Consider the following 25,297-nt stretch of genomic DNA (forward strand, 5'->3'; position numbering starts at 1 on the left):
TTTTAAGATTTTTACACTGCTGTTGGGAGGAAATACTTCCCTGGACAATCATCACTTTGAAGAAATAATTGAACAATGAAGCAAAGCTTTTAGTGACAGGGAACCAAGATGAGTGACATTCAGCAAGGCTTCTTGGCTAGATAGAAAAATTGACAAACATAAGTTTACACTCTGAGTTTTGGTCTAAAACTGGGTTTTGGTGAAGTTAAATCCTGTGTTTATTGATGGGAGAATTTTTTCTATTCAGCTTCAACAAGCAACAGCTACTGTTGTGATTTAATTATGTGTATTGTGTTTGAATTTTTTCTTGCCTCATGGTTTTTTTCTATCTGGGGAGGAGGGTCTTTCTCACTGCTTTTAGTACTATCTGGCACTGTCCTTTTGGGATATACTTCCAAGAGGCAGGATGCAAGCTTGGCACTGATTTTTTTTTACTGCCTTTCTAGGGGGCATGTAACCTTTCCTTAAATCTAGATGATTTCTTTAGGATATCTTGTGAGGTGAGACCAGCTGGTATCTTTAAGTGGTACAAATAGATTTAAGGATAGCTTTTCCTGGGTGTGCTTTTTCTGGAGAGCTTAAATGACCTCTCTACTAAAGGGTTTCACTTTATGAGCAAGAGTTGGCCGCTTGATAGTTATCACTGCATTTTAACTATTTTCATTCCTCAAGGTGCTCTGGCACCTTGCCTGATTTGTAACTCTGGCTTGCAGGTATTTTTAATCTAATGATTGGTATTTAGGGCAGCTTTTTGCAAGCAAAGCAGCTTTTTGTATTTTTGTACATGTAATTCTTCACTTACAACAGTTAATTTAGTGACCAAAGTTACAATGGCACTGAAAAAAGTGACTTATGACCATCTTTCACTTATGACAGTTGTTTAACACCCTCACTTTCATGAGCAGCCAGGTTAGAAACGCCCCTTGACATGAGTGATGTCAAGCTGGCCATGCCCACCCAGTCACATGACCACCAAGCCACACCCACAGAACTAGTTGTTAAAAAACCTGAATCCCACCCCTGGTTATAAATCACCTTTTTTCAGTGCCATTGTAACTTTGACCAGTCACTAAATGAACAGTTGTAAGTAGAGGGCTACCTGTAAATTAGGGGCAGGTCTACCAGATGCCAAAGGGCAAAACAGTCCTGTGGCTTAAGCTGTTGCAGATACCAGTCTCTAGAAGGAATTACATTTTTTAGTTAGTTAAGTAGCCCAAGAAGATACTTTGCTTGATGGTATTAGAAGCCATTAAAAAAGCTTCCTTCATGTCTACATGATGCAATAACTTATCATTATTAGAGCAACCATGATCGTTTTACTGGGCTCATGAGATACTGCATAAAAATTATTTGCACAACTAATATGAAGGAGTTATTGCTGCTGAAACACTTCACACACAGGAAGTTTGAACTAGCCAAAATATGGAATTATCTTCAACCTTGTTTTTAAACACATCTTAAACATTGTTTTTAAATGCATTCGTCTTTAAACACAACATTGACTTTAGCCAAAGTATGGAACAATCCTCAACATTGTCTTTAAACGCTTGAATCACTTTTTTCCCATGAATCGGCAGGAAAGCAAGACAGACAACATCAAATATGTGGATCACCCCAGGGCATTCTGAATATAATCAAGTTTCTGAAGGTTCCTTTACTTTGACAGTTGGCAAAATAACTACTAGATTGCTCTGCCACATGATGAGGAAACGGCCACTCTTTATTTTCTTATATTATCATAGAGACTAAATAACAGGAAGGGAAATAACATGATGGTGCATAAGTGCACCATCGTGCCTACCATCCCTGTCCTATTGTCCCCATTTATTCGTACCTATTTCCTATATTCTTACTCATGTTTATACTTTTACCTATTATCTTGTAAATGATTGAGAAATCAAATAAATAAAAAGAAAAAGTTGAGAGAGATATGCCAAAAAACGTCGAGAATGTCCTAAATGAATCATATTTCAATCCATCTATCAACAGTTTTCTCAATGGGACACAAATGTTTTTGCCATTTTATTTATACCTTCTTCAGCTCCAAATTTTATTAGTAGATGTAGATATACTATACAGCACTAAATTCTTGAAAGAATTATGAATATGTATGTATGTATGTATGTATGTTGAGGTCTGAGAAGCCTTACAGTTCTAAAAAGTGAAAATATAAAATGTAATTACTGACCATACACATGAATTTATAAAACTTTTAATAAGGTTTGGTAAATGCACAAGTTTAATTCATAAATACAGATGAACTAGTACAAAATTAAAAAGAAAAACTTGATTCATAAATGTAATGAATTCCAACAGCCACCTTCTTATACGATTAAATGTGAATTGATATCAGTGCAGTCAGAACAAATTTCAAAATACTAATACTAATCCAGTAATTCTGCTTAGATGGGAATGAACGTCCCTTCTAGCACATCGGCATCCTCTGCTGAGGAACTAAATAAATCTTTGGTTTTGTAATAAAAAATAAAAATGTATTGCAACCTCCAATAAATTAGTATGGGGAGGAAATCACACAAACCAATTTGAAAAGTTCACATTCATGCTTTAAAATATAATTGACTTCTCTCTATGCTGAAAAGTGTACTTAAGGCGTTATAACTTGTAACTACACAAAATTGTACTGATTATGTTAACCATAAAGGTACTATTCAATTGATATTGACCTTAAAGGATAAATAAAGTATGTGTTGTTATTGTATTGAGGATGATGGGAGGGGAGGTATATTATTATAAGTATGAAGAATAGACATGTGAAGTTTGTATTTTAAGTGAGAACATAGTAGAAAGCATTATCTATTTTTCAGAGATACATAAAATATAGTGTTAAGAAAAAAAATCAAACATAAGAAATAAAAATTGTAGGGTTTCCCAATGAAAACTTATTCTTCTACGTTAAGATTTTTGAAATAGCCATAAAACAGACATCAACTAACAATTGACTGCTTCACACTTGACTGTAGTCTCTGCACTAACAGCACAATTGTAGCAACTCAAGTGCTGCTACTATCATAGAAATCACAGTAGATACATAATCACAAACAGTGCTTCAATCTAAGCATTGCCTAGCTTAGAATTTCAAGAATGAGGGGTGATTAATGGGTGTGGACCAAGTCAATCTTTCTTAAGGGCTTTCTCCCCCCAGACCTTGTCAAAATAGAACTGTATCCTCAATTTATAGGCTCTATTCATCATTAAAACATCATTACAGAATAAGCATTATCAAGTGCAAAGGTTATGGGGTGCTAAAAAGCAAGCCAGATAGCAGAGGTGCAGTAAAAGTTCCATTTGTTTAATGGAGATTGGGAAGAATTGGCATGATTCAATTAGTCATTGCGGATTAGAACAGTGCACATTTTGGGTGGGGTGGGGTGGGGAGTAATCTACAACTAGATGTGAACATGATAGGAATGTCTAAAAACAAATTCAGAAAACATGGTTCCCTAAGCTATGATTTATCTAGATACAGATCTAGAAAAAAAAAGAAGCAGCATATCATGCTTCTGCACATTTGCAGTTTGAGCAGATACCGAGAATTGCTTAACTGTAGTCTTCTACCTTAAAAAGAAAGGAATACTAAAAGAAACTGATTTACTGAGCTGACAAATCAAAATAGTATCAGCTACTGAGGCAGCAGTTCTCCTTGCTTTTCAGTACCAGTGGCTCAAGAGGAATACAAAGATCTAAAAAAATATACTAAGGGTTGTGGTGCTTTTGTAAATGTTTTGTCCATCTTTCTGTTGCGGTGATCTTAGAAAAATCTTCCAAGTTCTGTCCTTGTTAATGTCTCCCACGTCTACCTTCAAAAGCATGATGTTCTTTATGGGCTGAAAGGCAAGATAGCTCGTGAGTCTTAAATAGATTTTGTTGATACAGTTTGTAAACATTGAGCTCTACTTACATCGCGTGCAGAGGCCACTTACGTTTATAAAAAACTGCTTTAAAAGATGTCTGGGGCAGAAGCTCATAGATCTTTTTTAAAACTGAAGCTTCATTTGCTAATGATGCATTTACATTCCAGACTTGAACAACATCTTCCCGGTCACGGACACTGACACTAACACCAATTACTTCATCATCTGTTGGGAAAAAAAAAACAATATTATTTTGCTTTTTAAAAAACTTTGCCCAGGCCTTTGGCAAGAATGATTGAAGCCTCCTTTGGGCTATGGAGATCTGTTCTTTTTTATTCCTCTCTGGTTTTGTCATCTTTGCCAATTTTGACTTCTTTATTTTTATTTACTTTGGTACTGTTTTCAATGCTTTTGACCAGAGTTGTTGGGAGTCAAGTGATAGAACAGAACTCTTACCCTACAAACAGAGACACGAAATGAGCTTATTAAATAAAGTGTAACAATCACAATGAAAAGACATGTTTATGTTCTTTGACATGCAATGCTAAACATTCTACCTCAATATTTCTATACTGAGTTTCAGAGGGTGAAGAGTATTGTGTAAGAGAATCAGTTATCCTAGACGTAACCTTAACCACTGGCAGCAGGGAAGACTTAGTCAAGGAACAGAAAGCAGCCATGAACATTAGGAGAAAAATAACTGTAGCACTTGAGGTCTTGATTTTAAGGGAAAGTAAAGTCTGAATAGTCAGCTGTGTATTTTGGATTCCAAGCAAGAATGAATCCATGGCAGGAGAAGTTAATAAGAAAAGGAGCTGAAGACAGATGGAACTTCCTCAAAAGATACTAAAAGACAAAATGCTAAAGACAGGAAGAAAATGGATGGCAACAGAAGCTAATGTGGCTTCACAAATATATACAATGTGGAAAGAGAGGTCATGATGAAAAAGTACATACATATAGCCTTCAAGTGGAGAAATAATATCATCAAAGCTAAAATTCATAATTAATTGCATCCTACTGAAGGAACAAACTATCCGGCCAAATCTTTTTGAAGAAATCATGTGAACTGACATAGTGCCAAGTGACAACAGGATCTTGCCCTCATTTTCAAAAAAGGGAAAGATAATATCCAATAAAGTACACACCAATCAATATCAGTCAGTATCGGGAAAGATTCTACTACAGATCATAAAGACATTAATCTGTAAACCTCTTGCAAAAACGTATGACAATTACAAGACGCCAACATAGATTTGTCAAGAACAAATATTATCCTTATTCCACAGAATATGGAATGATGGAGAAGGAACATATATTGATTTTAGTAAAGTAATCTGATGAGGTTTTCCTGACAATTAAATAGATATGTAACTATCTAAAAATATACAAAATGCTAATCGAAAGCTCCTTATTACAGTGGAGGGAGATAACTGAGTGGCTACTTCAGATATGTGTTCTGTACTCTGTATTTTTATTAACAATTTTTATAAAAAGGTATAGGAAACATTTATTAAATTTGCAGATGAATATATGAGGTAGAGAATATATCAGAAGAAATAATTCAAAAAAATCTTGATAGCTTAGAGAAAATAACAGGGCGGATTTTAATGAAAATACATGCAAATCTTTTCACTTTAGGAAACAATAATTAAATGTTGGAAACAAAATAAATAAGATACAGACTTGATGGTATTTTGCAAAAAAGGGTTCTAAGTACTAACTAATTGCAAACCGAATATTCTGTCTGATTGCAAACCGAATATGAATCAGTGGTATACTGTGGCTACAAAAGGTCAAATGTAATGTTATACTGTATCATTTCCAAATCAAATAATTGTTCTATGATATTCTGTGTTGGACAAACCCATCTTAACACTCTGCCCACTTTGGGCACTGCACTTTAAGAAAGATATTCAGAAAAACTGAAACAGATGAAAACAGAGAAAGATGATTTCAGTGAGAATGATTGTGGGTAAAAACAAAGCCCCACACATTCAAACTGAAAGAACATGGTATGTTTAGTCAAGAGAACCCTGAGGGAATAATATAAAAACAGAGTAAAATGGTAGATAAATACACGAAAGGATGTCACACAAGCAAACCTTTTCCCAATGGTAAGAGCAGTTTGACAATGGAATCAATGACCCAGCCAAGAAGGTGGGTTCCATTCGCTGCCTATGTTCAAGCAGAGATGAGACAGTCCCATCTGTTGGGGATATTTTTAATTTAGATTCCTTCACTGATTAGGTATTTGACTCTATGACCTAAATTTCTCTTTCTTTGTTTTGACCTCATCAAGAGGAACTGCTCTCTTTCTAGTCAGTAAGCTACACACCAGGATAAAAGTCAAGCTTTCCATTCCGTTTGGCAACAGTGCTAGCAGATAAAACGTAGCATTATCTTTTCTAAGATCATATTTTTTTTCTGTTCCTTTTGTGTAGGTGTGGTGATAGCCTTGTGCCCATAAAAACTGGGCAGATTTTGTAAACTAATCCTTACCAAAAAAAAAAAAAAAAGATTACAAAAAACACCAACTGACATGTCAAACATATACACATATAACTGAATGAAACTACTGTTTCTGTTGGCTTCACCCTTAGATAAAGTTGAAGAAAAATCAGTGCAGGTACCTTTTAGTACCAGCTGACTCGGGCCAAAAACCAATCCACTATGAATGTGAAAGTCCTAGCAAACATTGGCCAGCTAAATTAAAATGGTCAGCAAGCTTAGGCACCAGATGCTCACAAGTTAAAGCAAACATCAAATAATAAAAACATATCCTTACTTGTCGCACAATGGTCTGTAAACTGCTCTCCAATTGTAGCTAACAGTAACTCTTTCCAAACTGCAGACTAGCAAAAAAAAAAAAAAAAAGGAAATTAAGATGCCATGTATTTTTTGCCACATATTACATATCCAGTTTGACCTGCAATGAACTTCTTGCAATAACTACCATGTTATTTTAGCTATGCATATTATTATAGCTTTGCATTCATAATTGTTTGCAGAAAAATATTTATGGATTGGAAGCTGCTGAACTGAACAGGTAATGTAACTAATATCCTTTTAATCATGTTTTATAAAAACACTGCACATTCCTAACTGAGGATACAAAGAAAAAGGATTCTTTCGTCTAGAAACTGATTTGGTTAGATTATTGCTCCTGTGTCAGTTTTTCTGCTCATTCTGCACAGAATTCTATTAATTTGTCCACTTACAAACACCATGAATGGTAAATGATGACTACACTTACATTTACCATTAGTACATCACCTTTTGTCTGTCCATATGGTACAGTTCTGGTGACTGCTCACAAGGTTTGGAATGCCTCTGCCCTAGAGGCTCAAAGTCTAAATATCTTGGCTATCTATTAATGGGCAGACACAAAAAAAGGAAACAGAGTGGCAGCAGGGGTTTTATCACTGAAAACAAAACTTTTTAATTTAATAATAATTCCACTAATAATTTATGCACTGAATTAAGCCAGAACTAGAAGAAGCTGACAGTGATATGCAAACTTAAGTGTCACAATTCTTAAGATAAGGCAAGCAAATAAGTGTTCTTTTGATGAGTGAACACTTGGTGTGCTGAAAAATCCTCCCCTAAACAAAGCATGTGGAAGATATGCAGAAAGAGAGAAAACTTTATGAACAGGCTTTGTTTTTATTTATGTGACACTAAATAATGCTGTGTAGGTTCCAAGTTATATAACCCATGTAACTGGAAATGTGATATGAGTCTCTCTGCACTAATATACCTGAACATAAAATTACATGCACACTAAAACAACATACCGTACTGTCTTTGGGCACCTTCATTTTCCATACACCTCCTTTGGCATTGCTTTCTTCTTCCCTGATTTGTGAAAAAACACAAGATTCACTATACAGTTTTACAATAGTGTGAATGCAGGGCTACGTTTATTCCATAGAAACATCATGAAGAGAACTTAGTAACACACAAGAAGTCGGAAGCTTAGAATGTTATTTCATTTAAATTTTCTGTTTCTCCCGAGTTTTGTGGCATTGATTAAGAAGAAACACTTTCCTTTTCAGAAAAAGAAAAGGCGAATTAATGGTCATCAATAAGCTTTAGGTTTAAAACTCCTGTTGAGTTCTTAATTTTGTTCTAAGACCAACAAACTGAATTAGCAAAATAATTTCCTCCACTACATATGCCTTATATAAATTTCCTGTTTCTAGGGAAAATATGAAATTCTCTTCATGATCTTAGGTGGTCTAACTAAACAATCTGAAATAACCACCAACATTTCTACATTCAAATAGCTATACAATTTAGGAATGAACACCCTTTGAATGGTATGGGAGTAGGAATGATTTCCAGAGAGAGAGAAAAATTGCAGACTCCAGGAACCAGAAGCACTACTCAGGACACAGAAGCACTGACTCTAAGGACACAGATAAACCTCTAAGTGCTTCAAGGACCCTCTAAAAGGATGAAAATGACCAGCTGTCTGCAAAGAGTATAAATCCTTCCATTCCCCACTATCTTGTCAGAGCTGAAGAAGCTTCTTGGATGAGAAGCGAAACCTCTTCAAAGAAAAAAGAAAGTTCAGTTGCCTCCTGAAAAAGCACCTTTGGGATAACCATGACCTGGATGACTGAGAATCATTACAGACTTTCACCAACATTTCTATTTCAATCAGGGAGCACTTTAGACCAGGGGTCACCAACCTTTTGGATCTCAGGGACCACCAAACTCATACTTTTAAATCCCGAGGACCACTAATACGATTTTTAAAAAAAGTTAATATATTTAATATAATTTTTTTTGTTAAATATAAATTATATATATATACACACACACACACACACACACACACACACACGATACACACATACATACATACACACACACACACACACACACAGTTATTTAATTATAACAAAAATGTAAATGCTTAATGATAACAAAATAAAATGTTCCAGGCTGGAAGCCTCCCCTCACCTGGCACCTTCCAAAGAGACAGAAGAGTGGGCAGGAGATGTGTGTGTGTCTGTGTGTCTGTGTCTGAGCTGAGGGGCCTCATGGCAACTGCCGCTGGGAGAAGCAGAGGCAGAAAAGGGGCTTTGCTCTCCTTGGGGGGCAGCACCCCTTGGCTGCCACTCCAGGGGCTTCTCAGCAGGCATCTGCCTGCAGAAGGACTGCTGCTCTTGGTGATTAATTGGGGGAGGGGAGGGGGAGAAAGTGGGAGCTCCTTTCAGACCCCAGGTGGAGGATTGAGAGGCTCAAATCTGCAGCTGAGGAAAAGCTGGGGATAGGCTCTTCCATCGTCACCTGGAGACAGGCAAAGAAACGTGTCTCTGGGGGCACTTCGCTCACTTTAGCACTTCGCTGCCAAACCCAGCCACAGCCAGTGATTATTTTGGGGGGGGGAAGAGAAAGCATCTCTCGCAGTACCAGAGCAGGAAAGGAGACGAAACAAAGCTCACTCTTTCACTGAGACATACAAAACACCAATATACCGTGTTCCAGGAATTCTTTGAAATCATCAAATGCTCCCACTTGCAGTTCCCGTGCCGCCTGGCTCAGGTCCCTGAGATGCTTGCTCCCACACATGGTGGCGGCGGTAACAACAGTCCCTTCCCCAGCGTCCGCTGTCAGCTCTCCCCATTAGTTCTCTAGCTTTGAATTGCTCCTGGCTCTCTCTCTTTCCTCCCCCTGTCCACATGCAGGCAGGAAAGGAAAGGGAGCTGGAGCTGTGCACAGCTCTCCTTTTCCAGCCCTTGCTGCCTCTCTCAACATCGAAGCCTCAGAAATGCAGGCAAAGCCGCCACAGCAGTAGCGTCCTGAGTTGCTTGCTTCTCCACTACTGCCTCCTCCTCCTCCAGCACCACTTCCTTCTCTGGGTAGGGCGATTCTTAACTAACCCAGCATGCCAAGGCAACTCAGGACGCTACCACTGCGGTGGCTTTGCCTGAGTTTCCGAGGCTTCAATATTGGGAGAGGCAGCAAGGGCTGGAAAAGGGGAGATCTGTGCACGACTCCGTCTCCCTTTCCTTTCTTGCCTGCTCATGGGGGTGGGGGGAGGAAAGAGAGAGAGCCAGGAGCAATTCAAAGCTAGAGAACTAATGGGGAAGAGCTGACAGCGGGCGCTGGGGGAGGGGACTGCTGTTGCCGCTGGCGCCGGGTGTAGGAGCTGGTTGGCGTGTGCATTTCAGGGGCCTGACTCCAGGGTCCCTCGGAGAGCCAGGAGGTGAAAGAAATGCACGGCCCAGTTTAATTGCTTTTGGGGGCCATTTCTTCTGCGGCCCACCAAAATTTTCCCATGGCCCACCGGTTGGCAACCACTGCTTTAGACAATATAAGCAATTTTCAAAATGAAGGTTTCACTTTACATACTGAGGGACAACCACAGGGGGAAATGAAAGTATAGGATAGTATTATTTGGAGAAATGATGGTGAAATTCTAGTCTCTTTTTCATTTGGAGAAAGTTGTTTTTAAATTAAAAAATTAAAAAACTTGTTTTACTATAACTCAGTAAATGCCACTATTCCTCTTTGCCTGCCTGCTGCCAAAATTTAAAATGATGGGAGGGGACTGAGATGAGGGGCACTACAGCAAATGGGGCCTACAAGCTACTCATCTCTGATTTATGATAGGATGCAGATGACATCACTACAATTGTAAGTGAAAGTATGGACTTCAGGGAAGAACAGTAAACTATTACATGAAAAAGTGGCTCAACTGATTTATCACTGCAAACTCAAAAGTAGACCTTGGCTTTTCAGCAGCATTGTTGCAAGCATTCATTAGTAAAGTTCTACCAAAATTTTGCAAAGTGTGTTTTAGTTCAAATACATGCAATAGGCAAACATTGTATTGCTTAACATGAACTTTTAACTAGAACAATCCATGAAGCTTTGAAAGACAAACATGAATCATCTTAATGTTAATGTCCCATATTAGACATAGTAAAAAAAAAGTACCTAATATTCTTCTGTTCTTTGTTTCCCAATGTCTTTTATATTGCTCCCCCCCACCAATAAATACAACAGATTCCCAAAACACATCAATCATTTGAATACGTACCACAGTGGTCGTCTTTCTCCACGCATTAAATGATAACTACATCTCAGAGACAGGTTTGTCACAGGAGGAATATTATTATAAACGCTCCAGAAGATCTACATGGATAATGATTTTATTAATTTACAAATACCAGCAAACAATATGAAATTACCATTTGTTTAGGAAAAGTTCAAAGCTCAATTATAAAGCATCTGCTTTACACACACAAAAATTCAGCTGCACTGAAGAGTATGTTCAGCTAAAGAGAAACTGCCTCAAATTCTTTTCAATCACTGGCAGTTAATGCAGTGACAACAAGTAAAATGCTCACAGTCTCCTTTGGCTTAAGAAACTTTCCTTCCTAAAATCTGAGACCATCATAATTTTGTATTCCATTATACAATTATCATGCTTAACACACATTTTTACCTGTACAGTTTCTACTGTGTAGATCTTCTTCAAATTTGATGCACATTCAGCTGCTGTGGTACCAGGTAGGGATCTTAAATGTAAAAGAAGATAATTGTATAAACAAAATGTACTCAATACACACCAGAGAATTAAAAACAGTGACCATAAAATTGATGTTACACATATAAAGCAGTTTACCCTAGATCAAGGGTGTCAAACGCAATTTCATTGAGGGCTGCATCAGGGTTGTGTTTGACCTTGTGGGAGCTGGAGTGGGCATGGCCAGTTTGATGTCACTCATGTCAGGGGCACCTGTGATGGCCTGAGCACTCTGCTAAAGAAAACAGGCTCCTGAGCTCTGTTTTCAGCTGCAACAGCCTCTTGCAACCCTGTCAGCAAAAACCAAGCTCTATTTTCACTGGCAGAAGCACTGTGCGCTAGTCCTTTGCTTTTTCCAGGATGGCCCCGCAGGCCAGATCTGGCCCCCTGCCTTAGATGCTAATACTCATAAACATGTAATCCTTTTTAAAATCTCTGTTGAGGTAATTCCCCATTAGGAGAATGAGCGCATACAGGGAGACGTATTTGAGAGAAGTGTTTGAATAATACACACAGAGCACACAGATACACTGTACAGTAAATGTACGTTTTTTACTTCCAGAAAGGTTTAAGCAAAGTCCAAAATAAGCAATCCAAAGTCATTCACAAGTAAATCAGTCAGTTTTCAATCCAGGGATAATCCAAATATCAAAGTCCAGTGTCAAAAAACAGTTCAGTATCAGACTTACATCAAATCCAGTAATATCAGTCAATTAGGAAAAATGAAGGAAGGGCAACTCTTTCCAACAGAAGGAAACAGAGACTGAGACACTCTCTCTTCTGAGATGAAGACTAAACAACCCAGGTTTCTGCCTCCATCTTATGGCCATTTGAGAAACCACACCTAATTACAGTTTTGCATTTTCTTAAAGATACAGTTTTAGAATGTTTATCCTGGTTTATATATTTCTAACCCAAATAGCTGTTAGGTGACTCATATTCCTAACAATCTCCAATGGTACTTAACATTATAATTGATACAGCCATTAGGAGATTGGTAGCAAAGTGGTGACATTCAAAATAACATGCATTTCTTCTTTTCTATTGCATATACAACATGAATGTTCATGGCCAATGTTTCTGTGCAATAACAGACCATAAAAGGGTAATTAGGTAAAGCTAGTAGTTCCTACTAAGATTTAGGTTTGGTGAGTGTTTCCCATATTCAGTTTAGTTTTATGCACTGTGGTTATTGTACCCTCCTGCAGGAGGAAGGTTTGAGTTGGGTGGGATCTGCAAAATTATCAGTGCCTAAAAACATGTTACTGGTTTTAGTTGGAGTGATACATGCAGTCTTTCCTGGATAGGGTTGATCATGAATGAATGGTTATTGCCCTAATGCAGTGTTTCTCAACCTTAACCACTTTAAGATGTCTGGAATTCAACTCCCAGAATTCCCCAGCCAGCATCTTAAACTTGACAAACAATGCACTAATGCATTAATAACTTCAGGTCTGAATTATTTTAACATATTTTACATGGGAATTACCTCTAAGGAGCCATTACAAAATGCCATTACTAAGTTGCTCAAGGGTTTTTAATAAAACACAATATTTCTATATTGAAGAGTGAACATCAGTCAAATACCAAGCTAGATTCCAGAGCTTCAGATCATGTTATTGGAGGATTACCTATTTCCATGCATACGTATATTGTCATGCCCCTGTCGGAATCTGATTTGGAGGGGGAGACCGACCAGCTGACAGGGAGTGGGAGTGTGGCTCTGTTGGCTGTGGAAGAAACTGGGGAAGGGTAAAAGCCAGCTAGGCAGAGCAGGGGAGAGGGAATTCGGAGGAAGACCCAGGCCCACCCCCTCTTCATCCTAGGGCACGCAGGGAGGAACAGAGAAGGGAGTGACGTAAATTGCATGGCTTACAGGGGAGGAAAGGACCCTGATTCCTTTCATTAGCTGTAGCTGGGAACACAGTGTTTAGAAAGGGAAGCTGCGTACAGCAAAGTTGTTGGGAGCAAATCGTGAATTATCTGGTATCGTTGAGGGTTCCTGGCATCTTCCCAACTGTGTGTGTTTTGCTGGGCTTTCAAGTCTGCAATTCCTTCTCTTGCCTTGTCAAGTCAATTACTGCAGTGTGGTTTGTGTGGATTTTTTACAGTTTGTATGTACTTTGTTTTTGGACTGAATTTCCTCCACTTAAAGACTGTTCCTGGGTGAGTTTTTCCTCCAGCTGAAGTTAACCTGGACATTGGGGGCAAAGTTGGAGGTATTAAAGGGACATTTCTTTCTTATTTGATGGTGTTGCCTTTGTGCCACACCCCAGGGTCTTTGCATTCTAGAAATGTCTTGCTGGAAAAACCATGACTAGCTATGATGTGGAGATTGGTTTATTGATAATCCACCACATGAAACAAATTCCATGTGAAGATTAGATGGGTCCATGTTGCAAAATATTTCTACTTTAAATTGAAATTTTGGTTATGACCCAAGTATTTTACATTTTTCTATATCTAGCTTTTTGCTATCTGCTCTAATTATTACTTAATAATGGTATTGCTTTATCATTTTATATGTTTGTATTCCATTGTATAGGATAGTCATAACTTCTCAGAATCAATAATTTAATTGTTTTCATAATAAAAAACAATGTATAACTTCTATAAATAAATGCACAGATACATACAACCATAGTGATGAAGAAAATCACACAGTGGAAAAAACAGGGGATTTTACATACCGGTACTTTATGTAATAAAAATGTGCAAAGTTACAATTGTTCACTCTGTTAGCCTATTTAAACCAAAAAGCATTTAAACCTACTTAAGCTGTTTAGGCTGCAATTGTATACCCACCTAACTTGGATTAAATTCCCAAACTGCATTTATAAGTAAGAATGCATAAATCCACATTATAACTATATACAGTACAACTCCATTCAGATATTGAAAAAAGACAAGTTGGGGAAAAATATTTCACTATTACATTAATTATATACCTTCTCCATAATTTAATTTTAATTCTAATATTTAGTTTCAGCTTTTATTTTAGCACAGTGGTGTATATCTCCTGCATTTTCATAGGGATTAAATGGATATTAAATTCATCATTCTCATGTTTTGACAAATTCTTTTATTCAACTCCTGTTTTTAACCACTAGATGGCAATCCACTATGAATTTACTTGTTACAAGTTAAATAATGATCACTTAAATCTTACTTCAACAAAAAACTAATTTCACTGGAACTACTTTAGTACATGCAAGTACTGAAAAGCATCAGAACCTGGCACAGTATAACACAGTGTGAATGCTTAACCATAAATGTAAGTATTGTACATTATGTTCTATTCCACAAATTAATCTACCAGCAGCGATTAATTCTAATGCCAATGTAGGTACCCAATATGCACTAGCAATTTGTTCTGGTGAAAATGTAACTGACAAATACTATAGTAAAATGGAGAAATATGCGAAGCATGAAGCCAGGGCAATAAAATGACAGAACGTTGGATTTGATTTAGGAGTATCTGCAGTCATACTTTTACTATCAATGATAATCTTATTTTATTCATGCATTTTGTTGTGTGAATAAAGGAGCCACAGATCAATGTTACCATATACCGTATTCTAAATATTCTATATTAATGAGGAATGACAATATGTCATCCTTGCAGCTTTGAAAATATACATATTGTTAAACTAAAGGAGATCCAATCTAAAGCAGAAAAACAAATTGAATGTATGTTTAGAACTATTGACTGATAACAGTTACACAAACAGATAAAGAAATAATGGCTAAGCATATTGAATAAGTACAAGGATTCCCCTTCTTCATTGTTTGTTGTTACAGGTTTAATCATTGCAGTTCCATTTTTTTTAAAAAAGCCAACCTTAATGTTGAAAGATTTGTGTTTACTTTGCCATAGAGAATAGGCAATATTAAACCCACTGTCCAGCTGTCAGTGTGACAGTTGCATTCCTTAAAGCACCAACAATTTTCCAAACTTACACAATAGCCCACAAAAGAGCTTACAATAATGAGCAGAATAAAAGGTAGCACAAGATCTCAAAAACTTAAAATATGCACTCTTTAATACAGACATAATAGCAAATAATAGCATTGTTTCTTTCAATTATTATTTTCAAAGCTTCAGATCTATCAATGTAGGTTTAATGAAGTTACTATTGTTTCCCCACCCCCATCCCAATATAGGTTTTCTCCCAGGTAGGTATATCATTTTATACCTACTTAAACTAAAATAGGTTTTTGCTATTTGATTGGTTATTTTTTCAATTTAAAGATATTTTTCTGGACATGTTCAATCCCCTTTTGTGTTTTATTATTTTGAACATTTTTGTACTATCCACAAAATATGGCCACCTCAGTTTATTATCAAGATAATTGACAAACGTTACACCAGCCACAAAAAGATCCTTGAGAGACTCCACTTCTTATTTCCTTTAAACTGCCCATTTATTCCTTTCTTTTTTTAATCAATTTATGTGCTATTAAGTCAGTATTGAATAACAAAGTTGGAAGAGACCTTGGAGGTCTTCTAGTCCAACCCCCTGCTAAGCAGGAAACCCTATAGCCATGATGGCAAACCTATGGCATGCATGCCACAGGTGGCATGCAGAGCCATTTGTGCTGGCACACAAGTGCAGGCAAACTTACCTCACTGGGCATGTGCACACCTCACAACTGATTTTCAGCCGGTTTGAGGCCTTTTTCAACCTCCCAAAGGCTTGAGGAAGGCTTCTGCAGGTCGAAAACTAGCCCTGTTTCAGCACTTCCCGTTTTTCTGAAAATACCAGAAGTGATGAAGCGGGGCTAGTTTTCGGACTGCAAAGCCTGCAGAAGAATTCCTCAAGCCTTTGGGAGGCTGAAAAAGGCCTCAAACCGGCCGAAAATCAGCTGTGAGGCGCAGTGCAGGTAAGGGAGCAGCAGGGTGGGTGGGGATTACGCACGCATGCCTAGGGGGTGTGGGGGGGTGCGCATTGCCTTCTGGGTCCTGGCACGCGAGTGCGAGCGTGCACACAATTTTTGGCACAGGAGTCCAAAAAGGTTAGCCACCATTGCCCTATAGCATTTCAGACAAATGGTTGTCCAATCTCTTCTTAAAAACCTCCAGTGTTGAAACATTCATAACTTGACATCCATGCCATAGACCAGGGATCCCCCAAACTTGGCAACTTTTAGAGTTGTGACTATACTAGTTGGGAGTTGAAGTCCACAAGTCTTAAAGTTGCCAAGTTTGGAAACCTCTGCCATAGACAATAGCAAATCATTTTTAAAGCAAGGGGTTAAACAATGATTCTCTAGTACTTTGTGGAGGATGTCATTTAACAGCAACTTCATAAATGTGACTCTCTTTAAATATTCTGAAGATAGAAGCACTGAACCACAAGTTGAGAACAAGGACAATTATGTATTATAAAGTTAGTAATTTTATTTATGATTTTAAAAACAGGTTAAAATAAATTTGAATCTAGAAAATGCAGGAAGATTATAGATGCTGCTCACAGCATCTTCCAATAATACAAAAAAGGTTGAAGGATTTAATCCACAGGGAAAGAACACAATGTGTATTATTAAAGTAGTTCCAATTTACAAATTTTCCTTGTTTGTGACCAAGGAAAATTCCACAGCACTCAAATCTTTCTTCTCTTTTCTACCCACTGCTTTCTGTACCATTTAGTTCAACCAGGATGCTAGGCAATTCAAAAGTTTGCACATCATTTGTGGCATTATGGAGGGATCTTAGTAAAAGTACTACCCACTATGGACTGGATTTTCCATTTGCTGTTTAAATACGCATTTTAGGAGAACAATATTGTACACTGCAAAATATGAACAGAAACTTATAGTACAGGCAAGAATGGCAGAATAATCTTGTAAAACCAAGGTTTTTGTATGTACAGTATGTATGTATAAGGTATGTAATCCAGTACAATATTCCAGGTCCAAGAGATCTGTTTTGAGATGCTCAAGAGGATACACTCATTATGAAACTTGACAACAGTAACATCTGGGTTGTCTACTAATTGCTGTAACACTTGGGCAAATCATAGTTGTGGGAAAAGCACAAGAGGAAGTAAACATACATAGCAGCAGAACCTTATAAGCTCACAGACTGATTTATAGAACTTCAGATTGGTATAGAAGCAAACTGTTAAGGACAGGAGAATGCTGATATTTCAGTAAGTAGATTTGGAAGAAGCCCAACAGCTGTCTAGTTCAAGAAATGGGCCAGGGAAAATGTTGCAATATTCCTAACATCTGCTTAGAACGCACCAGCTTAAGTAGACAGAATTAATTGGTAAAGAACCCAAAGTAATCAGCTCACTATTTTAATCTACTGCTAGCAGCTTTAAGATTGTAGGACAGCGATTAAAAACATAAACACAAGTAGTCAACTTGTGACACTTGTTCAGTGACAGTTAAAAATTACGACAGTATTGAGGAAGGGGGCTTTAGTTCCTGAAGCTGTGGCCATCACAACTTCATGATCATGATCTGGGAGCTGAGGAGCCCAGTCACAATTATGACATTGCATAAATTATGATGTCACAATCTTCCTTGCTGGCTTCTCACAAGAAACATCAATGGGAAAGTCAGCAGGGAATTTCACTCCTGGCACTGTTTCTTCCAAGGAACCCCAGGGACTTTGTATTCTGTAGCACTCACCTCCTGCCAATACTCCATTATTATGGACAAACCCACAGTATCATGCCCACTCCCACTCTGTAGCACACCCACCCACATGGCATCCTCACCCACCCACATTCTCTAGTGCCTCCCTGCAGTACCCTCCATCTCCCATGGCACCTCCATGCTCAATAGCGCCTGTTTATAGCAACCCTGCTCCATGACTCCTGCACACTGACCCGCAATTTCCTCCCACCTAAGAAACTGGTCCTGGGATTACAACGGCATCAAGGACTGTCTGGATTACCATCACTAAGCAACATGGTCTTACAGTGTCACGCTTTACAACTACATCACTTAGCGATGGAAATTCCGGTTCCAATTGCCACCCAAGGACTATCTGAATATGGAGATCATTTTAGAATATCCTGTTCGTAATTTCAATATTACTATGACTATCTTCTCTGATATTATTTGTAAGAGTATATTCCATCAATTCTGCATATATTTGTGAATCTAATTCATATAAAACAATACATTAGGGGTTATTTAATACAAGCAGTATTGTTAATAGTCTTCTAGCTACTATGGCTATTCTCAGAAAAATGTACATTTACTCCAATTTTAGAAAGTATTTACCCAACTATCTCTCTATTACAGAATGATAGTCCAAAATGGGGGTTATACTTTATGTTTGGAAACTGATGTCTATTTGCATGTTGTTCTACTTACCATAATTAAAAACCTTGCAAAATACATGTACAGTAGAGTTTTCTGCAGTGGCTTATTTACTTTCATTCCGCCTCTCATGCAGAAGAACCACACTCATCATTTTAACAAGGCCTTTTAAACTATTCACACTTTTCATGTTTTACTTTTTTTTCACTACAGGTTTAACTACTTCCCTGTTTAATAACTGTTCAAACTTAGGACAGTGCTGAAAAAGAAGGTTTAGTGTCAGTTGTTAAGGTTATAGCAACTTCAGCATCCCAATGGTCAATCGATCATGATTCAGCACACGGCAACCAGAGCACATTTACAATGGCTGCAGAGTCACGGGGACCTGGGATTGTCATTTGCAATCTTCCTAGGACAGTGGTGGCTAACCTTTTTTGGCTCCCATACTGATAATTATGCATGCACTCGCTTGCACACGCTCACATGCCAGCACCCAGAAGACAACGCATGCTGCCCCCCCCAAACACCCCCTGCGCATGCATGTGCGATTCCCCCTCATGTGCTGCACATCTTTGTGCATGCACACGATTCCCTTCATGCACAGCACATCTGAGCATGCGTGCAAGATCCCCTTGCACTCAGCGCATCCCTGCTCATGTATGCACATCTTCCATGCACACCCCTCCACCCCTGCACATGCGTGCCAGATACCCGACAATCAGCTGTAGCAATGGAAATTTTGGGCTCACTTCTGGTCATAAGTAAAGGCCTAACTACAGTAAGTCAAGAACTACCTATAGTAATATTATGCTTAACAACCTTAGGTGATTTACTTAATAGCCCCTGTGGAGTTGACATCATAAATTGGGTATGGCCATGTGTTGTTTCATTTAAAGACCATTCTGCTTAGAGACAGAGTTTCCAATCCCAATTGTGATTATTAAATGAGGACTATCTGTATTATTTTTGATGTTAGTATCTGTTACCCCATCATTGATTCAAAAATGGTATTCTAAGCAGGATATTTATTGTATTCCTTTATTTTTCAGTAAGCAGGCACATTCATGAAAAAAAAAAAATCTGACCCAAGACCTGTGTGTGCAATTCAAAGACTGCAAGAAAACATCAGTATGGAATAAGCGTCAATCTAGGCATCATCATAATGATTTTGATTACATGCCATCAAATCACTGTTGCCTCTTAGTGACCACATGAAGAGAAGTTCTCCAGGATGAGATTACAATATTTTGTACTTAATTGTATAATGAAGCCGGAATCTAGCTAAAAAAAAAAAAGGAAGGAAAACTGGGAGTACAGAATGCTATCCCCTCATATCACACTTCCCTGTACACTTACATTCCAAGTACTTTTAACTGTTTATGATACCCAGAGATTTTCACTGAGCAACAAATCAATATCTACGGGAAAATAAGTGTCATTAATCAGCACTCTGGACTTATATGACCCGATACTGAAATCAAATTGAACTCCTTTTAAAATTTAAAATGGAAAACAAATCATCTGGTTTTGTCCTTTTCTTTTGACAAGCTGTTCAGCAGTGCTAATAAAATACAATTGGTCCTAAATAGTTTATAGTTTAGGCCAGAGTGCCTTGCCTCAGAGGAAGCTGTTTATTCCTTAAGGTCTCCTTTCTTTCTCAAGTTACAACTCCAGTTCTGTAAAGAAACTCAGCTACCTTTTACATGATCTGACTGGACAGGGAGTGAAACAAGTGTTGGGATATCAAGAAATTAGAAAACACACACACACACACACACAATCATTTGATTCAGTACAAATAAGCATATCTGCCTAATTTTGGAATAACTGACATTATTTTTGATGGAGGGAGTTTTGATCTGGGAAAAGGTCAACATGATTTATAAATGTGCAGGAAAAATACTTTGTTATTTTTAGAAATGATTATGTTTGCAGTAAAATGGAGAGGGGGCATAAGGGGTGTGTTTTTTCTGTGTTTAATAACATGAATGTAGGGAGTATAGATTCTCAGGCAGCCCAATTTTAAAATATTGAATGCAGAAAAAGATCAAGATACAATGTATGGGACAGTTAACAATTTATAAAAAGTTCACCTTAAACTAAAGTGATGAGGTTTATAGGCTAAAGCATAGCAATATAATGCTTAAACAGGGAGGTGTACAATTTAAAATTTAAATTCCTTCAAAATGGTTCATGCCTGTGCAAGCAACACATTTTATCTGGAAGCCTTGCCTATTAGTCTTTTTTTATAAAAAAGATAATACTATGATGAATTAGGAGTGGCATAGGATGAGCAGCAAAATGCTCCTTAGGATGTAGACTTCTTAAAGATAATTATGATTCAAATTTTATATGTTAGAAAAAGCAACTATTACAAATATCCTGGAGGTCTCCCATTTGTTGTCAACTAAACCAAATCAAACCATTTAACATTCCCCTTAAATTATCTTCATTATCTGGGTAAGTGAGATATAGACAAAACATTCACATCAAAGCACTCTAAAATACCTTTTTCCAGGCAGGGAATCCCTACCTTAAGGTAGTTTTTACTACTATGACACTCTCCAAAATACATTGGGTTACAACTGCCACTAGTGAACTTTTATTTATTTAATTAATTTAAATATGCAAATAGCCAAATTCTGGGTGACTTTCAACCCAAAATTAAAACAAAATCTACCCACAATAATTAAAAAAAACCCTTAAAATCTTCCACCACAAATACCCTGGTAAGGATGATAAAATGTGCAGTCCAGAACATTAGCTATTTAGGATAAGGTTGGCAGGTCATGGATCAATTCGAAAAGTGCAACTAATTAAAAATAACCTCTAGAAAAGATGAATTAAACCTCTAAAATAACATTAGTGTGATGCTTAATATTCAGAATTCAGAAGCAGGCACTCAAAAGTTCAATGAAATTGCCTAAGTATCAAAAGTCAGACGAACCCTTTTCTCTGATTTTGTCAACTAGAATCAAGTCTCTTAGCCATGGGCTTGTTTTGAAGCACAGTTTCTAAGAAGAGATTGGACAACTGTTTGTCTGAAATGGTATAGGATTTCCTGCCTGAGCAGGGGATTGGACTAGAAGACCTCCAAGGTCCCTTCCAACTGTTATTCTTGGAGAGGAAAAACGGTAACCCAATTCATATCTAAAACTAAGCCACAAAAGATGAATTATTAGATAGTGGGTAGCTTCACACCTTCTCCAAACCGTACACAAACAAAGCACACATTTTTAATTTAGAGCGAGGCACTAACTCTGCCAGCCTTGCCGCCATTTCTATGTGCTTTCCAAAACTCTTGTGGGCATCCGAGGGAGGTGCACTTGTTGAATTCCTGCCCACTTTAAAAGTCTGTGGGGGAGGGGAGAAGAGTGACCACCGCAGAGCTCCTTCCCCTCCCCCACCCACTCACCCCTGCGTTTTGTTTAAGGACCCCCCCCCCTTATTACTTATCCTCCCATCATCACGACAGAGGCTTCCGAGGTTGCCAGAAATAGCAAGGAGAATGTCAGTAGACTTGTAGCCCGCGGGCATTTTGCAGGTAGGCAGACACGGGCTCCTAGGCAAACCCGGCTGAGGGTCCAGCGATGGAGCCACGCGTGGGCGGCCGAGATGCTGAGGCAAAGGGGAGCAAGAGACTCCCGTTTGCCGGGCTTGAGCAATTCGTGCCCTTGAAAAAGCGGAGACCTGCCGGCGCAGTGAGGGGGAAGGGCCGAGGAGAAAGCCAACAAAGGCCAACTCTCCCCCGCCAGGCGTTCGGTGTCTCCGGCGGGCCGGGGATGGCGAAGGCGCGGGGAGCCCAGGAACGACGCCTTCGCGCCCCACCGCCAGGCCGAGCCGAGCCGAGCCGAGCCGAACCGGGCGCAGACAGCGCTCTCCCTTTTTCTCGCCCGCTTCCCCATCCGGTCTCCCCGCCCGCACTCACTTGTCGAGCCAGAAGGTCCAGGGCGAGTGGAGCGGGATCCCACCGGTCTCGGCCTCCAGGCCGCGCAGTTGCTGGGAATCGAGGGCGGCCTCGGCGTCCGGCTCGTCTTCCTGCTGCTGGGGCGCCGGGCACGGGGTTTCAGGCGGGCCCGGCTGCCGCTCGGGGGGGCTGAGCGCCATTGCCCTGCGCTTCCTTCGGCCCTGGCTGAGTCAGCGCCGCCTTGTTCGGCGAAAGCCCGCCTCGCTGCATAGGCGGCCAAGCGGCCGCCAGGGGGCGCTCTCTGGCTTACCCAAAGTGCCGGGGCTCGGATCAGCCCGCCGGCAGCCCTGCGCACATGCGTGAGGCTCTTATACTCGCTCTTCGGCTGAGAGTCGACGCTGTGCAAGGCGCTTGGCCAGATAGCTGACATCTTGCAATGCGGGCGGTCTGAAGTTAGCAAGAAGACACGGGTGGGGGGGAAATGGAGAGTGACGGTGGATAAGTAAGGGTTCATCCAGGTCATGGTCGTTCCAAGGATGCAATTTTCCCAAGAAGCAATTGGACTTTCTGGTTTTTCTTTGAAGACGTTTCGCTTTTCACTCAGCAAGCTTCTTGGAAGAGAAGTGAAACGGCTTCAGAGAAAAACCAGAAAGTTCAGTTGCTTCTTGGAAAAGAAAAACACCTTTGGGATAGGTCAGTGGCGGATAAAGGTCACTGGTGCCCTAAGTACTGACAAATCTTGATGCCCCCCCCCCTCCTTTGTACGTACTGTACAAATGAAGCCATATTCTCAACTTTGTGGTGCCTCCTTTGGGCCTGGTGCACATGCTTTGTCTGCTTAATGGTTAATGCACCAATGGGATAGGTAAGGGTTACACATGAATTTGCTAAGGCGCAATTCGGTTCGCCTGTTTATTTCCATGAATGCAGGCAGAGTTTTCAACCAAGGGAGCATAAATCTGAACCATCACTAGGTGGCAGCAGCAGCTTTCAAGCATTTTCTGTACCTGGTGGCCACTAGTAGATTGGACAAAGTCCCTTCTTCAAGAGGAGACCTTCCAAATGGTGTGGCAGTGGCAAGTCCCCAATTGGAGGCCATTGTTTTGGAGTTGCAATTGGAATAAACTGGAGGTCACTAGATTGGGAAGGCAACATTGTATTTACCCTTTAAGTTTTTTTTTAATAAAGGTAGCTTAGTATTTGTTTCAGTTCAGTGAGAATGTATTGAAACATGTAATTCCTATACTTAAGTAAATTTTTCTTTGAAAAGTTTTACTGTATTTAAAGAAACTCAAATACAAGGATAAATTCAAACCTAGGTATACTTAGCCTTTTGGTTCAGCCTCTCTTCATCCTACTTCAGTTTTTATTCCTCTGAATCTCCAGTATGATACAAGTAAACATGTAAACTAAACATGAACGTACACAATACTTTAACGATTTATACTGGAATCTTCAAACTTTAAGGTACTCCCAAGTATCCTGGTGTAGGCAGTATTATGGCAGAAATAACACTGATTGATTGACACTGGCCAACAACTGAGCAGGACTTAACAGTCCCTGTTAATTCCCTATGGGCTGCCCAGAAATACTCCCTAAAGCAGTTCACTCTGCCTCTGAAGATGCCTTCCACAACCACCAGCAATACATATAGACAACAGAAAAATAAGCCATGGTCATTCAGACCAAAAGCTTATCATTGAATACTCCTGATTATGGAGCCCATCTTTCTGAATTCACTGATTACACCATAATATTAGTATTCCTGTGTTCTGTAACAAGGAAAGATTCTGTTATCTGCAACAAGGCTTTAGTATCAAAATGTATGAGGTCAGGCAAAGCTCAAGCAGTTTCATATTTAGGAATTCTCCCTAGAGAGTTTGGACATAATCTGCTGGAAGGTTTTCTGCAATTCTTTTCTCATAAGCTCCCTTACTGTTCAGGTACAGGAAAATTAGCATCATTATTGGTATAGGACATCAGAGACATTGTCTGAAATATATATAAAAGGCACTTTTAGAAATGTGAATAACAAGAAGGATCATTTTACTGTGCTTGGCAGATGTGTAAAAGGGCTAGAAGAATTTTGGATTCAAATACCATACACAGATTCAAAGGATTTTAAAGAATCTTCCTCTTGGGACTAATGAGACAAGCAGTTGGAAAAATGTCATGGAACTTTGCTTTTGTGTAAGATAACCACAGCAAGATTATAGTATGCACAAAGATGGAAATACATACAAGAGAGAAATGATTGATGAAAACAATAGAACTTTCCTGAGATGGCCAGATTGACTTGTTCGATCTACATTTATTACTGCCTGGTAATCCCTTATTGATTTTTTTTTTTGGTATAAAACAGAAAAAATAAAGTTATGATTTATGATGTTGACAATTAGATAGGATCAATTGGCAAAAGAAAAGAGTCTTGACCTAATTTTAGAAGAAGAGGTAAATTAATACTTGTAGTTATAGGATTGGAAGCCTCTTTGTATCTTTGTATCTGTTTTTCTTTCTTGCACTCTTAACTTTTTCTTTGGTTTCCTTTTCTTCTTTCTTCCTTGTTCATGCATTTTTATGAATTTTTAATCTTTGGTTTTAAAACATATATATTTTTGAGTTAAAATTTAAATATAGGTTGTCCTCAACTTATGACAGTTTGCTTATTGACCTTTTGAAGTTGTAAGTGACCTC

General features: G+C 38.8%; 1 protein-coding gene across 1 annotated transcript; it reads right to left on the minus strand.

Annotated features, from left to right (window-relative positions):
* Window positions 1–2,196: 2,196 nt before the first annotated feature.
* EIF4E3 (eukaryotic translation initiation factor 4E family member 3) lies at window positions 2,197–23,041 on the minus strand. Its single transcript, XM_026722379.2, has 7 exons — window positions 22,625–23,041; window positions 11,338–11,410; window positions 10,930–11,024; window positions 7,670–7,730; window positions 6,661–6,727; window positions 3,942–4,097; window positions 2,197–3,845 (listed from the first exon to the last, which is right to left on the minus strand). The coding sequence occupies exons 1-7, from the start codon at window positions 22,801–22,803 to the stop codon at window positions 3,799–3,801; spliced, it is 678 nt and encodes a 225-aa protein (XP_026578164.1). The 5' UTR covers window positions 22,804–23,041; the 3' UTR covers window positions 2,197–3,798.
* Window positions 23,042–25,297: the final 2,256 nt, after the last annotated feature.

This window comes from Pseudonaja textilis, chromosome 2, assembly GCF_049901715.1.
Source record: "Pseudonaja textilis isolate UNSWEBS1 chromosome 2, rPseTex1.2, whole genome shotgun sequence".
Taxonomy (NCBI): Eukaryota; Metazoa; Chordata; class Lepidosauria; order Squamata; family Elapidae; genus Pseudonaja; species Pseudonaja textilis.